The sequence below is a fragment of the Copadichromis virginalis genome, linkage group LG2, assembly GCF_057382275.1.
Source record: "Copadichromis virginalis isolate Kocher_CV1m ecotype Utaka linkage group LG2, C_Virginalis_male_GT1.1, whole genome shotgun sequence".
NCBI classification, from domain to species: Eukaryota; Metazoa; Chordata; class Actinopteri; order Cichliformes; family Cichlidae; genus Copadichromis; species Copadichromis virginalis.
Window position 1 is genome coordinate 35,102,014 of NC_140619.1, and position 14,961 is coordinate 35,116,974.

Here is a 14,961-nt window from a genome sequence, read left to right on the forward strand (position 1 = left end):
GACAAATGGTCTTAAGTTATTCTGTAATAAAATTCTTAAAAAAAAAAAAGAAGCAAGGAAAAGTAAAAAATAATGTTTGTAACTTTTATATTTTCTATTTTTTAAATTGAATTCTTTATGAAAGTTGTGATTACTACTATTGTGTGATAGTAATAATGTTAGTGGCTGTTATTGTGTTAGCTTGAAAAAATTGTAATTACAGTATTATTATTAGTAGTAAACCATTATTTGTGCCGTTAAGACTTTATTTCTATTTTTTCAGTGTTCTCTTATACTTAATGGCATTTGGAGCCAAAGTTACATCAGTTATCCGCTTTTTCGCATTAGCAATTTGACAAATACTCCCTTTATAACAGCCCCATATCATTCTGCTTGACTTTCCCCTGAGTCTGAATTCAGTTATTGATTGCCTGTTCAGTTTCACTTGGAAAAGGTTGATAAAAGGAGGTTTTCACTTTCTCAATTCAATGTGACAGCTCCCTAACAAGAATAATGGAAAGCACCCATTCACAGGCAAATCGAGCTAATCCAGCGTGCCCCTCCAGTCTCAATGGAGAAGTCACAGTCCTTCCCGGCCCATTCCATCACAAGCCTCTCTCTTCAGAAACCTTCAAAGTTACCCCAACTCCTCCAAAAGACAACATCGCTCTTTGTATACCCCTCTCACTCAACATCAAATGGATAAATCGGTCAATAAATGTATACAAAGTCAGAGGGGAAACAAAACTGAAGCATATAATTTGTTTGTTTTATGTGTAATCTGAATTTACTGAATCCCACTATCCATTTTGGTTTTTCCCATGTGCTGATGGATAGATTTTAAAAGAGCCGTTGGTGTGAAAGCACCCAGGTCCACATTAACAAAACAGATTTTACAGCCAAATGATGAATAAGGTATTAGTGATATTTGTATCCCTAATATTGAGCTACTGTAGCACAACAACACTTAAAGGTACTATGGTGTGGTTACAGCGGTATGCATCTGGTATGTTCCTCTTTCCTCTCCTGCACTCTAGGACGCTAGAGTTAGATATGAGCTACCAAGCAAAGGCTTGCACGTCTGAGTGAGTCATAAAGATTGAGTAAATATCTACACATAAGTGTACATAACATGTCTTACTATTTATCCACATGCATACATTTATGGTAGTGTCTCTGTTGCAACGGGTGCGTTCTGTCATCCACGGCTTTAGTTTTATTGATAACAAGCAACACATTTAGGAACAAAGTCAGTGTAAATATTGCGGTGTGCTTATTTACACTTTTAAAGAGTGTTTCTGTTTTGGGTCAAGCGATTACAGATGTCTGATTCGCATTTGACTGAAGAATGACTTTGTAAGACTTTAGTTAGACCATTAAAGTGCCACAGGTTCACTGCCATTCTGCTTTTAGATGAGAGAAAAGGGAGATTAACATGATTTTGCTTTATCCACCGCATGCAAGCCTCAAAACCATAAAACACAACCCAAAGGCATCCCCGTCTTGCGGTGAATGTGCACTTGTTACTGCTCTCAATTCGGCTTTCAGCCCCTCTAAAGAGACAAGGCCCAATCACAATATTGTCAAGGCTCTGTTGGTTTTCTGGTTCAAATCCTTGTTCACGCTGTTTGCTGAGTACTCATCTGCTGTGACAGCCTTCAGACAAACAGTGAGTCCTGAAAGAGGTCTCCCACAACCAGATCTTTCCTGCTGGGCAGCGGCTGAAACGCTCCTTTCTCTCTCCATCAAGTGGAACCCAGGCTATTGAGTTGGCCCCTGGGATCCCTCCATTGAGGTGGGCTATGGGCCAGTGCTTCGCCCCTCCTCGCCCCGGGCCACCCTCATTCTCCCAGGACACCTGTACCCCTAAACCCCATCGTGGGAACCTTCTCGCTGCCTCTGCCACCTGAGCTGCTTACTGTGCCAGCTGGGCACATCTGACAACACCATTGGGAGCAAAAGCATACAGAGACCAAAGAGAGTCACAGCGTGCCGACTTGATTGAGCTCTTAGAACTTTTTACTGGCAAACTGTTGTTCTCATTGAAGGCAGAACGACTAAGGAATCTCCACAGAAGTTATGAATCAAACTTGTGACAGTTTGTGATCTATTGCGACCATTTAAGATTTGCATATCTGAAAAATACACTCACAAAAACACATTTCCAGCCTCAGATCGCAGCCCTCCCGGCTTACACACAACCTCCCTCATGCACCCTACCCTCTAAATCTCCATGGCACACTGCAAAAAATGGCATCAATTAATCAACATTCATGAACCGTTTACTTGAGCTCTCCTTTGTGTGCTGCAGGGCCTAATCCAGACAGAGACCAGGCTGTTCTGCAGCAGTGCAGAATGCGTCACTCCACCCTTTGTGGGAGAAACCCATCAACTGGTGTTTCAGGGAAATGTCTCCCCCCACTGCGAGCCTAACCTTCCCCCTCTCTCCCCCTTTTCCTCTTGTGCCCCCTCAGTACTCAGGGCAGGAAGCTCTATCTCTTAGACGAGGCCATCCATCTATCCTGCCTCTTCCAATCCAATTCACAGCCGCTCGACATGTATGAAGACATCTGTCCATATTTGATCAGATATTCCATTTTCCTGCAAATGATCTCACCCTCCATCCCCACCCATGAAGGAGGCAGCTATTTAGATCTGCTGATACTTTCCTGCATAATAACCTGCCAATTCTTTGCCTTGCAGAAGAAGCAAGTTTAATTGGGCCGTGCATTTAGAGCTCTTCTACAATTACACAATTACAGCGGAGATGCATTTCTGCACGTTGTGATGTTTGCCCCAATTTACTGCACTTTTCATACAGTTTAACTCTGGTTCTCTTTTCAGAGGATGCAAATTTGGCTCATTTGGCTTCAAATGAAGCATAATTGCTCATATTGAAATCCACACCTTTCTACAAGAGGTTCCTGCCAGTTAGTTCTCATTAAACCTAAGGAGAACAAAAATTCCGCACACATTCAGCACACGTGCCATCTGTATCATCTTGTGTTAAAAGCAAGGAAATTGGAGACAAAATGGATGCTGAGTGCATGGATGAAAAACTTAAAAATCAGTTTGTTCAAGTTAGTCAGTGCAGAGTAACCCCTTTCCCCCGACGTGATGCCTGTTTTCTAAATTTCTCACAAGGAGTGTGAATTAGAAATTTAACAGGGATGTTTCAGTGGGGAAAAGGAAGAAAAACCCCAAGGGACATGGCTGATTGAAATTAAAGCTATTTTCATTGTTTTCAAATACAGAATGTGTTTACTGCATGCAAGTTGAAAAAGCATTCAATTAAGTGCAGTCTAATTAGGTTGAATGGCATGTACGACTGGCCTCTCTACATTCAAAAAAACAGAATGGTGTGTCAACCCCGACATGTGATCACCATCAAACTGTTTTCCGCTCCTTCCCCTTCCTTTTATATAACTGTCTTAAAAGTTATAGAGAAAAAAAAAACACCTCTTTTTGTCTGAAAGGCCCTCTGATTCTGAAGAGGTGGCCTGAGCCCACTCCAAACAATGCCTTACTAGATACTGTTTAAATTCATATCCGCTCGTCCTTTCTTGCGGGGGGACAACACAACAAACCACTGACCCAGTGATACACAATTAGAAGTGATGCGGCAGTTAAGGCTACAAGCAACTTTGTTTAACAGTCTGTCTTTGACCCTCCACCACTGAATAAATATAATGCTCCCAATGAGAGTAAGACACTGAGATAGAGTGAAAAGGGAGCTGGGGAAGATTTTAAGCCACAGATAAGTAGTTAAAGACCTTTATAGAGTATAACGCCATTATCCCTGCTGAATAAAAATAGGATTTAGTGTTTTTTCCACTTAATTTAAATCAAAAGAGTCCCCACCTTACATATTGCACTGGTAATGTAATGGAGAGAGACCCACAAAAAAGGCTTTGTGGCTCTGACACCTCCTATAGTGGGACTGTGTTGTCCTGTGAGCAAAAGGGAGAGAAAGGTTTTTCTTCCCTGCATTGCTATCTCCTAACACATTCTAATTGATGCTACTGCATTCCTCCACTGGATGCATTCAGTGAATAACGAGCCTTGGACTGAATACCCATGAATTGGTCCCCACCAAGCAAAGCAGTAAAGCCTTTGGCCCCCCATCTCTTAGCCTCCCCACACCGCCACCATCGCAACCACTACCAAGCACCACCTCCCCTCGAAACCTTCCCCAAAGCTCTACTCTAGCTTTGCCGACCATTAAAGCCCGACCATTGTGCAGAGATGCAATCCACAAAAGCTGTCAATCTCTCTGGGTCCTCCAAAGCTTGGACTCACACAGACTAGAGTGACAGACCTCCCCCTTCACCCCAACCCACCCCTGTTCCCCCTAAAATCCTCTCCCTGAAAACTTCTCAGCTAACTACCCCCCCCATACCCACCCTCACTCTCTCTCTCTTGCGCTCTCTCACTCTCTCCAGCCTCAGTGCACAAAGCATCAATCTGTCTTCAGCCCCAGCACCCTTGGCCCTTTGTCCCATCTGCAGGTGCCTCTGAAAGCACCCACGGTCGCCCCAGCCTCTGCGCACGCCACGCCTAGTCCAGGGACAGGAACTGCTGACAAAGACCCAGTGTGGGAATGAGGGATGTGTGGAGGGAGGGAAGGGGGGCTGCTCTAAGACAGATGGCTAGGGAAGTCTCCCGACTCCTCTACAGGGGCTGTCAGTTTAAATTCAGAGCTACGAATGAGACACACAGGGGCAGAACCACTACAGGAATGCCCACTTTATTCAGCAGGTACTGTACACTTCATGCAGGACCAGAATGCAGTAGGCGCAGCACACTCTGGATGACAAATAAAACTGCATTATATAATTAGTAATTTAACAAAGTTTTTACCTTGATATGTTCACAAATATTTTAAATGATGTGAAAATAAATAAAAATAGAAGCTACGTGTGGAATGCTGCAATAAGTCATGAAATAGACCAAAAGAACCTACTGCAAAAAAATCATGGATTTTTCTTGTTATCCTCTGAACTTTGACTTTGAGATCACATTTTCTTGCAGAAGCAAGAAGGTACAGCTGGTTATACCTCAAATGACTAGTATGTTCTTCATCTTTTTTCTACAATTTAGAAATCAGTGTTTATCCCTTTCTCATTTCAAATTTGAAATACTTACATCTTGTAAACACAACCAATAAAATGTGTTCAGAGATGCTTCAGTATGTAGATGTGCAACCTCCCTCATCACTTCATATGGAGTGTTAAAAAACGCTAACAGTAATGAAGAGAAAAACATGACTAATTTTTTATAGCAATAAACTTTATACAACACCAATGATCATTTCCTGGAGCAACAGGTTTGTGACATCCTATTGATGTTACGGCGTTGCCACCATGTGGACATGCATTGAATTACAGCAACAGAAAAAAACGCTCCACTGTTGTGCATGCAAAATCAAAGAGTCGCAAAAGAAAAAGAAAAAAACATCAAATAAGCAAAAACAACAAAAACCATTTTGTCTGTGGATACATTTATAATATGTTCTTTCTTCCATTTTTTCTAATACAGACCTTGAGCATTTCCTTTTATGACCCTGTAGTCACTTGAAGTTTTACATTGTCTTATTTTTAGACTCTGCACGGGAACTTTTCCTGATTCAAATCATAATAATCTTTATTTATCTTGTACTGATCCCTCTAGCTTGGTGTGTAATATTTCTTCAGAGAGCCCTGTATGAAAGACAGACAGACAGAAATAAAAATAGTATGATCTACAAAAAACATCACAGTATTATTAGAGTTACTACAGTCCCATACTGAAGACCTTAATATGCAGGGTAGTGCAAAATTTTGAGAGCCATAAACAAGTAGATTGAAACTTGAACACAGAATGACACGAAATTTCATGAATTGTGTTAGACATAACCAGTAGACCTAGGTTTGTTTTTTAAAATGCAAGAAGATTCCTTGAGAAACTGCTGGCTTTTGTTGTTTTTTGTGGGATGTATTGGTTTGGTTTTCCTGTTAGGACACAGAGGGCCTGACTGAGGACCTCAGGCTGCATTTTGCCTATGTGTTCTCCCATGTGGCCAACTTTCTTCTGATTACTAGCGCATATGCTGACTTGATTATTTAAAACTTTTGCTGTGTTTACAGTGAACATCCGCCACTGCAACAGTATACATGACATAAAATAAGAACACACAATAGGCCCACTTTTTAAGTTTGACAGATTCACAGGTATGAAACCGGTCCATCTAGTGAAGATAACATCTTCAGTCCTTGAGACTAAATAATAAGTCGCATACAATTGATTTAGTATTCCAGAAACAAGAAATACTAACAAAACAAGTGCACATTTTTCTTGAGATTCAACATGGAGAAAAAATTAAAGTAAAATGTGATGAGTAATTTGTTACTTTTGCCACGTGGTGGCGATAGAGTCCAACTTACAGCTGTGGAGCTGTTCATTGAGAGACGATTTGTGATAGACACTACCTCTTTATGCAGCTGTTGAACTGCCTTTTATTAACTTTTGGTTGGGCCTAATATGTTTAAATCAGCAAGACAACAGCAACAACAATAAAAACAAAAGAGACAGTTTGGAACATAGAACGATCATGCAGTTTATGAAAAAAGAAGCCCCAAAGAGGAAGAGACTTTAAACAAAAAAGTGACTCACAGAGGGACTTGGGTGAAAGGTTGCTTATCTCTCAAAACATGTAATCTCATAAGCTATATGGTAATTCTTACAGGAAACCACTGGTTATACATATTTTAGTAGGTTCTTTAGAAACAATTTAAACTTATTAAAGCCAAAGGTTATTCTGGCACACATGTGGTTATTCTAAAATGGTCTGTTTTTTCTTGTAGCGGTACAGCACATTTAAGACTTTCAGGTTTGAACCAATGGATTGTTTCATACATTTGAATACAATTGAAAGTGTTAAAGCAATAATACTAGACATTAATACCAAAAAAGTTAAAATGTTAATATTTTTTTTCAAACTTATTCTGAAAGTTTTTTCATAAGTTTCAGAATAAGTAAACTTCATAGAGTTGCCCTTTTGTGGTTTCAGACTAAAATAAGCTTATGCACTTCTTTGTCAGAGCTGACATCTAGTTTCCACTGAGTATTAAGCACAAACTGTGTGAATACCTAGTAGCTTGTTTGTTCTTTTGGTTCAGAACACTCTTTCACAACCACACAAATACATGCCTGATTTCTCATGTGAGGGATAACGTGTGAGCATTTTTTTCTAATGAACTTCCTTTGGTTTCACAAAGTGCATGGCTTTTCAGTATGAGCACATTTCATTTAAAGCAGGGCAGTGACCAAAGCAAGAATGCAAATCTGATGCCACATGCAAAAAAAATCTGCTGAGGCCACCACTCATGCTATGACCCACACAAATACAAACAAGAACTTCAGAACTAAAGGGTCACTGTACTGCCCTGTAGCATCTAGCTTGAGCATGCTGAGCGATGGCGTTTAAGGTCAAAGATTCAGATAAAGAACATTTAGTTCTTTCCGTTTCCTTGATTAACATGATTCAAGCGTATTCTGCATTTTGAAGTGTGACACAATGGCATACTTGTCCATTACACAACACATTATACTACATGACACCAGTAGTTAATAATCTAATACAGATCTATTCTATAAAAATAAATAAATTTAAAAAATCTTTAATCATAACTTATTTTGGCTAATATTATTTTTGCTATTTTAGTATAATCATGGGTTGGCATTAAGCTATGGTAGCTCTTATAGACCATTGATTCTAAAAGCAGTTAGAAATTCCTAAGCATATAACTTTTGGCTGGCCGGAAGAGAATTTGATGGGAGATTTGAAGACAGAAATCATGAACTGGATTATGCTCTAGTTAAGATCTGAAATATTTCATTTGCATAGTTTCAAAATACGTTCAGCGTTGCTTTTATGATTTACTTTCATGCAGTCAGAGTGCTGGCTTTGTGGATCATTTTTTGTGTCATTTAAAATAGAATTTTCAGAACCCCTCCTTCCAAACTTGAAAGATTGCTCACTTCCTGTAATCATATCAGGAGATGCCTCAAACAGCATGAGGTGTATAAAAATGATTTCAAATGGGATTTTCTTATTTCATAAATACTGACTCTAAGTAATAAAAGATTGCAGATGCCTTTTGTCAAAACAGTTCTGACTTGTTGGGGCATGAGGGACCTCCATGGGACTCCTGTGCTGTCTGGAATTTGGACTTTGGCAATAAATCCTCTGTGGACTCTACAGTCAGGGCTTGTTCTGGCACGTCCCAGAGATGCTCTTGGGTTGGGTACTGGAGACCTAGTATTGTGGGTGAGCGTCCTAGGCTTTTGAGTTTCTTTGAGCTGAACAACTGTAGGTGTTTCAAGACTGCTGCTGTCAGGGACAATATGTCCCACATACTGAGACCATGTCCCACATTCTGAATGAATCATTCTAAATCAACTTAAGTCACAAAGCCACAGAGATGATTAGCAGACAGAACAGCAACCAGTTTCATAGTTACTAGAACAGAAAGAGAAGAGGTGACTGTAAGAAGACTATAGAATAAAACCATAACGACAGACATCAGCAACTGTTTATACTTTCTGTATTTCACCTACTGAGTGTGAGGAATTACAGTAATGGCAGTTACTGTCTCACCATGATTGAGTTTAAGTGTCCTGAGGAAGTTGGCTGGTTTAGACCTAGTTTTTCTTTTTGTCTACTTTTAGTTGAGTTTTTATTAGTTTCAGTGTTAGTTTCATTATTTGGGGTTGAAACCCAAGGCTTTCCAGAATGGGCAAGTTTGGGAAAACCAGTATAGATATTACCATAAAAACAGAACTTTTTGAAAGCAGTGACTCACAGCCTTGTAGACATCCAAAGTCTGACGATATAAGTTTTTCAAAGCCTAATCAGGCAAATTTTTAGAAAGTTTTACCACACTAACAAACGCTAGAACTAAGGATATTTTCTCTGTATTTTATTTAAGTTAGTTTGTAAAGTTTCGGTTATCTTTAATTTTTTCCATTTTTTTTAAATAATTATTTTATATGAGAACTTTTTTTTTAAATTAACTATAATAACATTGCATCAAACCGCCTTTTGGTATCTGTCACATAATGCAAAAACATATTCTTTGCCTCAAATTTAACTTGTTTCTATGCCTATCTGGTCACTCTGCCTGTCATTGGTGTCAATGTTGGTGTGCTTTCACTAAGCTGATGTTATTGCTTGTATCCCAGTGCGCATACCATTTAGGTCAGGGTTGTCAAACAGAAGGCATTTGTAACTATATCTTCATAAGTTTTACAGCTTGTCCTATTGATTGCCATTGCCCACACCAAACCAAAGTATTAAGAAATAGATAAACAATTAAATGAAGGAAAAGTTTCTGTTTTTAAACTATGCACTATAGAAATGTCTGCATTTTCTATGAATTAACATAAACTTGTTGTAAATGTTTCATAAACAGTCTGGACAATGCACTACCAGTAATTTTATACATTTGTCATATGGAAGAACAGAGTTATTTTTCTTATATTAAGACAAGTCAGGTATGAAATGTTTAGTTAAGCCTTTGACAGAAAGGAAATGTTCCTGGGTTGTGTGTGGCCCACAAAGTACACTGACTTTAACAGCCTTGATTTAAGTTATTTGGGGGTATAAGATGTTGCCTAATGCAGAAACATACACAAAATAATTCAGCTGAGAAAAATATGTAAAATGAAACTAAAACCTAGAAGTTCTTCCCATCTAGAGACGGGCGTCCATACTCCCTGACCTTTGGTGTCACGCTGGTCCCCCAGCACGGGAATTTAGACAACATTACCCACAGTGCAGTGCAAGCCGCACCTTCGCCGGGTGGAGCTTGTGAACGTGGGAACGTTGGTGGGCTGCTGCTGTTGCTGCTGGAGTGAAAATTGTTTGACAGGGAGGTGAGGCGACCTGTGCACGGGGGACTCGCAGGAGAAGTTAGTTTTTACCGTGGCGTTAGCCAGCTTTTTGAGTCAGCGGGAAGGCGAGACTCGGGGGCGACAAATGGTTCCTTCGCGTGTAAGCAACAGGGCTCAGAGCGAAATGTCAGGCACTGTTTCAGCCTTGAGCAGCGTGAAGCGCGACTAGTACACCGCAACGGGGAAAATATTCAGAGGGGAGAGAGAATGCGAATGGTGCGAAGATACCGAAATCAAACAAAATGGAAACGATGTAGCGTCGCTGCGGCATTTCATATAGCTAGAACTAACGTTAGAGTAGAGAATAGATAGCCAAGGAGCTAGCACGTTTACTAACATACATGTAAAGTTATTCACCAGAGAAACTGAAGCAGAGCCCGGAGGCGTCTGTTGAATCTGAAGAGTTCATCAGCATTGTGAAATTAAAGGAAGAAAAGATGCTACGGAGAAGACTGAACCGTTGGGTATGTGTGCCTGACACACACACACACACACACACACGCGCGCACACACACACGGTTAGCTTATGACGTCCAGCTGCCACTGCTAGCGTTTAACCGCTGTGGTTTTGCTTCCCCTCCCCAAATAACAATGAAGTGCTGAGCGTGCCCTTGCGTGATGTATTTCCCCTTTGCTGTCTTCGTTGTAATTGCGATTGAATCCACACACATTGCAACAAACAGTTTTCCTCACACCGCCAGATAACACGAACCAGCTGTTGTCTCACTTCACGGCTCTCGTTAGTCAAGCAGCTGGTTGTTAGGTAAGTTCTTACCAGCCAGGAAGTCACGACAGATGCAAGTTAGCATTAACGGGGAGTCAACTGCACTTTTAGTGCAAGTTTTGCAGTGATAAAGGGAAGTACAGTCTGTCGTCATCCTAAGCAACAATATTATTATCGTCATTAACACTTTCAATATTACAGTGATGATAATGAAACCTTTTAAAATGGTTTTCAAGTTCTAAAAAAAATGACAGAAATACAAAATGGGGAAAAAAGAATAAATAACAATGCACAAGAGCAATAATATCAGTAAACACCTGGAAACTACAGCTCGATTGAGAAGACACCTATGCCCAGGGAAATGTTTCTATTCTCTGGGCTCCAAAAATTTATTCACTTGTAAGTCAAAACATAATCTATCAAACCAGGTGTGCCACCTTGTGTTGTCTTTATGGTCCATATCTGTTGACTCAGTATTGATTAGTGAAAACAACTATTTCATCCATTCAGTTAATATAAATGCTGTGAATGTCACTTGATGCAGGTTCTTAAATTTTGAATATAGAAAATTGGTCATATATATTGTACATACAGTGGGTAATTTATACTGTTAGTCTTAGTGTAAGTGAAACGACACATCTGTTAGTTGAAATCAATTTAACCAGATAATGAATGCATATTTGTCCTCAGGAAGCATAATCGCACAGTCCCTGCTATGTGCTTGGCCATAAACATTTTTTTCAGTGGTGGAAGGTGGTGTTTTGCCAACATTAATCGCTTAGGCATGATATTTCATAATTGGTGAAATAAATGCTTGCCTCTTTAAAGTTCATCCACTGGTTTCATTGCCCTTCTCATCGGTTAATCATGAGTGGGCTAGTTGAAAGTGGAGTATCTGCGTTTATAAATGCTACACCGCCTTTACTGCCTCTTTATCCACTTCTTATGCACCAGTAACCTGTTGTCACCACTGAGCTGAATCCCTCACACGCTGTGTGAGCAGTATAGACACCGAGAGTGAATAGGGAGAAGCAATATAATAATTATAGTTCCTGACCCTCCTCCTGGCCTCTCTCTAAGTGTTGCCAGGTCAGCTGGTTTTCCTGCTTGAGGAGAGGATTGCTGCTGTAATCTCTCTTCAGCGTGAGCTGTAAATAATATTTTGTGCAGGGCAGCCAGCCACACTATCATTGATGCATGCAGTGCTGGTATCTGAGGCTCTGGCTCTCTTCCTCCTGATTTTTCTCTGCCACCCTCCCCTTGCCCACGGGAGGTACACGTGCATCATGAAGAGGGAGAAAGATGGAGAGGAGGGAGAGTGACCAAAAAGGCACAGTGGAAGCCTCGTGTGTTTACTTGACTCTCACACTATGATGTGCCGTGCCACTAAACCCGGAGTGTTTAGAAAATCATTAAAGATGGCTGTGGGAACGAGGGCGCTTTTCATGAGTAGGGAAGCTCCAGAGGTTGTAATGCTCTTGACAGGAATGCAAAATCACACAGTTGCCTTTGATGTTCATTCAAGCCCTTGAAGGCAGCAGTGTGATCTGTGCGAGGTGGAGCCTGGCAAAAATGTGATAGTATTATTGTGGAAGCCCTGCCTTGTGTTCAAGGAGAACAGTGCAAGCAAATAAAAACAACATTGCCCATGCAGCACCTCAGTTTCCTTTCCTTTTGCACCATGGTAACTACTAGATCTCCTCCTACTCAGTAGCTCGGTTAAAAACCCCGCACGTGAAGTTTCAGTCCTTTATTTGGATTATGTTACAGTGCTGTAGAAAATATTTCTTCTGCTCAGTGGTGAAGTACACCGAGGCCTCATGTGATGCAGTCACCAGTTAAGAGAATGGAAGCTTTGGTATACACAAAAGCAGGAAGTAACCATATAGACATAAACAAGGCTAACTTGTTTTTGGATTCCACGATCAAAAAATGTGTGCTAAAAATAGGTTTCCATTTAATTAAAAAATCAGTCAGCTGTTTAAATCCTTCTTTGGGAAAATACCAAAAAGTCTCCAGTGCCAGATTGCTGCTTTTTGTCTTTGGACTTCACTTGTATATGCAAATTGACAAGGAACTAACCTAACTGACAGATTAGTTCATAATAAAATTCCCATCTGATTCTGAGAGGTAGGTTTTCACTAAAACTGGTATTTTCTCTTTACTAGCATAAAAAGAATTTGTTTGACAGCACTCACTGGACTGACCAATGATCAGAACAATGGGAAAGTCCAAGGATCTCAGTGATGATCTAAAAAAAGAACTGTAGATTTATGTTTTCTTTTGCAGCCGTTTCTAAACAAATGCAGAATCTAAGATCATCAGTTAAAAAAAGTACAAGTTATTCCGATATGTCACCACCGTGCCAACGTCTGGAAGAAGACCCAAACTGTCACCAAAATGTCAGATGAGGGGAAACTGGTAAGGGATCATCAAGGCTCTTGCCATGAACTGGAAACTTACATAATACAAATATCACTGTCTACAGTGATGCAAGTTTTACACCCCCTTGGACTTAGTGGGTGCTGACCAAGGAAGAAGCCCCTGTTTCAGAATTGACACCTTAAAGCTTGAATGAAATTTGCAGCTGCCCACAGAAATGCCTTTAGGAAAAAGATTTTATGGAAAGACAAGACATTGATTAAATAAGTAAACTTGACCTTGATTGAGCTATTTGGCTACAATGACAAGTAGGAGGAGGATTAAAGGTGAGGCTTTCAAACCAAACAATATTGCACCAGCTGTGAAGCATGGTGGTGTGGCATCATGTTCCAGGCCTGTTGTTCTGCCAGTGGTGCTTCTACATTGCACAGCGTGGATAGAAAAATGTAGCAGGACCACCTTCAAATTCTTCAGCTTCACCAGTTTCGTTTACAATCTTCAGTTGCCTACCTCAACAGATAGACAATTGAAGCTTAGACACAATTAGATTTTCTAGGTAGGAAAATGATACTAAATTGGTTTTGGAATGGATAAAGCGGAATCCTGGAATTTCATTCCCAAAAATATGCAAAAAGTTATGGAGTAAGTTGAAAAGCTGTGTCCATGCCCCAGTAAACCAACCAGTTTAAACCGATTCAAGTATCTTGACAAAGTTATGATAGAAGGTTGTAAATAACTGCCAAAAGCATCTTGCTAGCTAAGGTGCAACTTGCTAAGTGACCTTTAATCAAATATTAGTGGCAGTGTATGTATTTGAGATTTGTTAAAGATTTATGCTGTACAATCATTTCACCCTGGCAACAGAACAGTTCAAATAAATCACTGAAAGCCTTAAATTACAATTAGCATATGTAAAGTTCTTCCTGCTGTAAAATATAGAAGTCTAAAACCACCTCTCCATCTCTCATCAATCTTTCCATGATGATCTGAGGCCTGCCTCAACTCTGAGACTACATGACATTACCAAAGAACTAGGTTTGCATGTCAAATGCTTTGGAAATTCCCAGAGGTTTGCAAACCTGTTTGGCAAGTCGGTCAGCAGCACTCGCAGTTTTGAAATGTACACATCTTTCACAAACCTATGTAGCAATTAATGTTGCTCACACTCAAGTGTAGGGCTATAACAACATTAGAATTTCAAACTCAGTACTACTATTAAAAATTAAGAGTCCATTGTCTTTTAAATAAATATTAGAATAACACTTGTCTGTATATTTAGCTACAGTCCTGTTTATTTTTGGCTCAGCGACACTGGTGAGACCCGTGGCCACGATTTCTGTCTAGTTGCTGATGACCTTTTCGCCGCCTCAATCTGTGACTTTTAAGCGAAACATAACACTTTCTAGACACAAATAATTATGTTAAATCAATTTTGTAACACAAGTTGTGTGCTAATTTTTTTTTAATCTCGTTAAATTAACATTGTCTCTTTACATTACAGAATGTAGGACTGATGATGTTTGGTGCTTAGCTCCATCATTGTTGTCGTTTCATTTCCTTAATACTCACTATTAGATTTTCTCCAGTTTTTTCCCTCCTTTTTTTGTTTTCCTGCCTGTCAGCTTGGACATTGTCATACTACGCATATACTGTAATAACTGAAATGACACTAATGAAAAAGTAAACCAGTAAAAGAAACATGAGAAACACAACAAGAGGAGCCTATAGAGAATTTATTGAGCTCATCTTGGAAAAACAAAATGTTTGATCATAATTCTGATTGCAAAAGCTGCCAGACAAGATGGGTTTGAAATAATGGTAAGTCAACAGACAGCTAAGGTAGCAGTTGGTTACCGGTATTTGCTAATAGTTACATGTATGACATTAACATGTGTGCTGGACAGGTTAATGTTTCCAATAACTGGTTACTATTTATATGTTGT

The 14,961-nt window shown here is 39.8% G+C and overlaps 1 protein-coding gene across 7 annotated transcripts in view; it reads left to right on the top strand.

The window, feature by feature from the left end:
- Positions 1 to 9,789: 9,789 nt before the first annotated feature.
- atp11c (ATPase phospholipid transporting 11C (ATP11C blood group)) overlaps positions 9,790 to 14,961 on the top strand; it is a 42,003-nt gene continuing 36,831 nt past the window's right edge. For 4 of the 7 annotated variants that reach the window (XM_085432608.1, XM_085432582.1, XM_085432575.1 and 1 more), the window contains exon 1: positions 9,790 to 10,376. In XM_085432608.1, coding sequence (XP_085288734.1) covers positions 10,350 to 10,376 — 27 coding nt within the window. In that variant the 5' untranslated portion in view covers positions 9,790 to 10,349. The remainder of the gene's footprint in view (positions 10,377 to 14,961) is intronic. The other 3 variants (XM_085432566.1, XM_085432600.1, XM_085432558.1) reach the window with 1 other exon arrangement.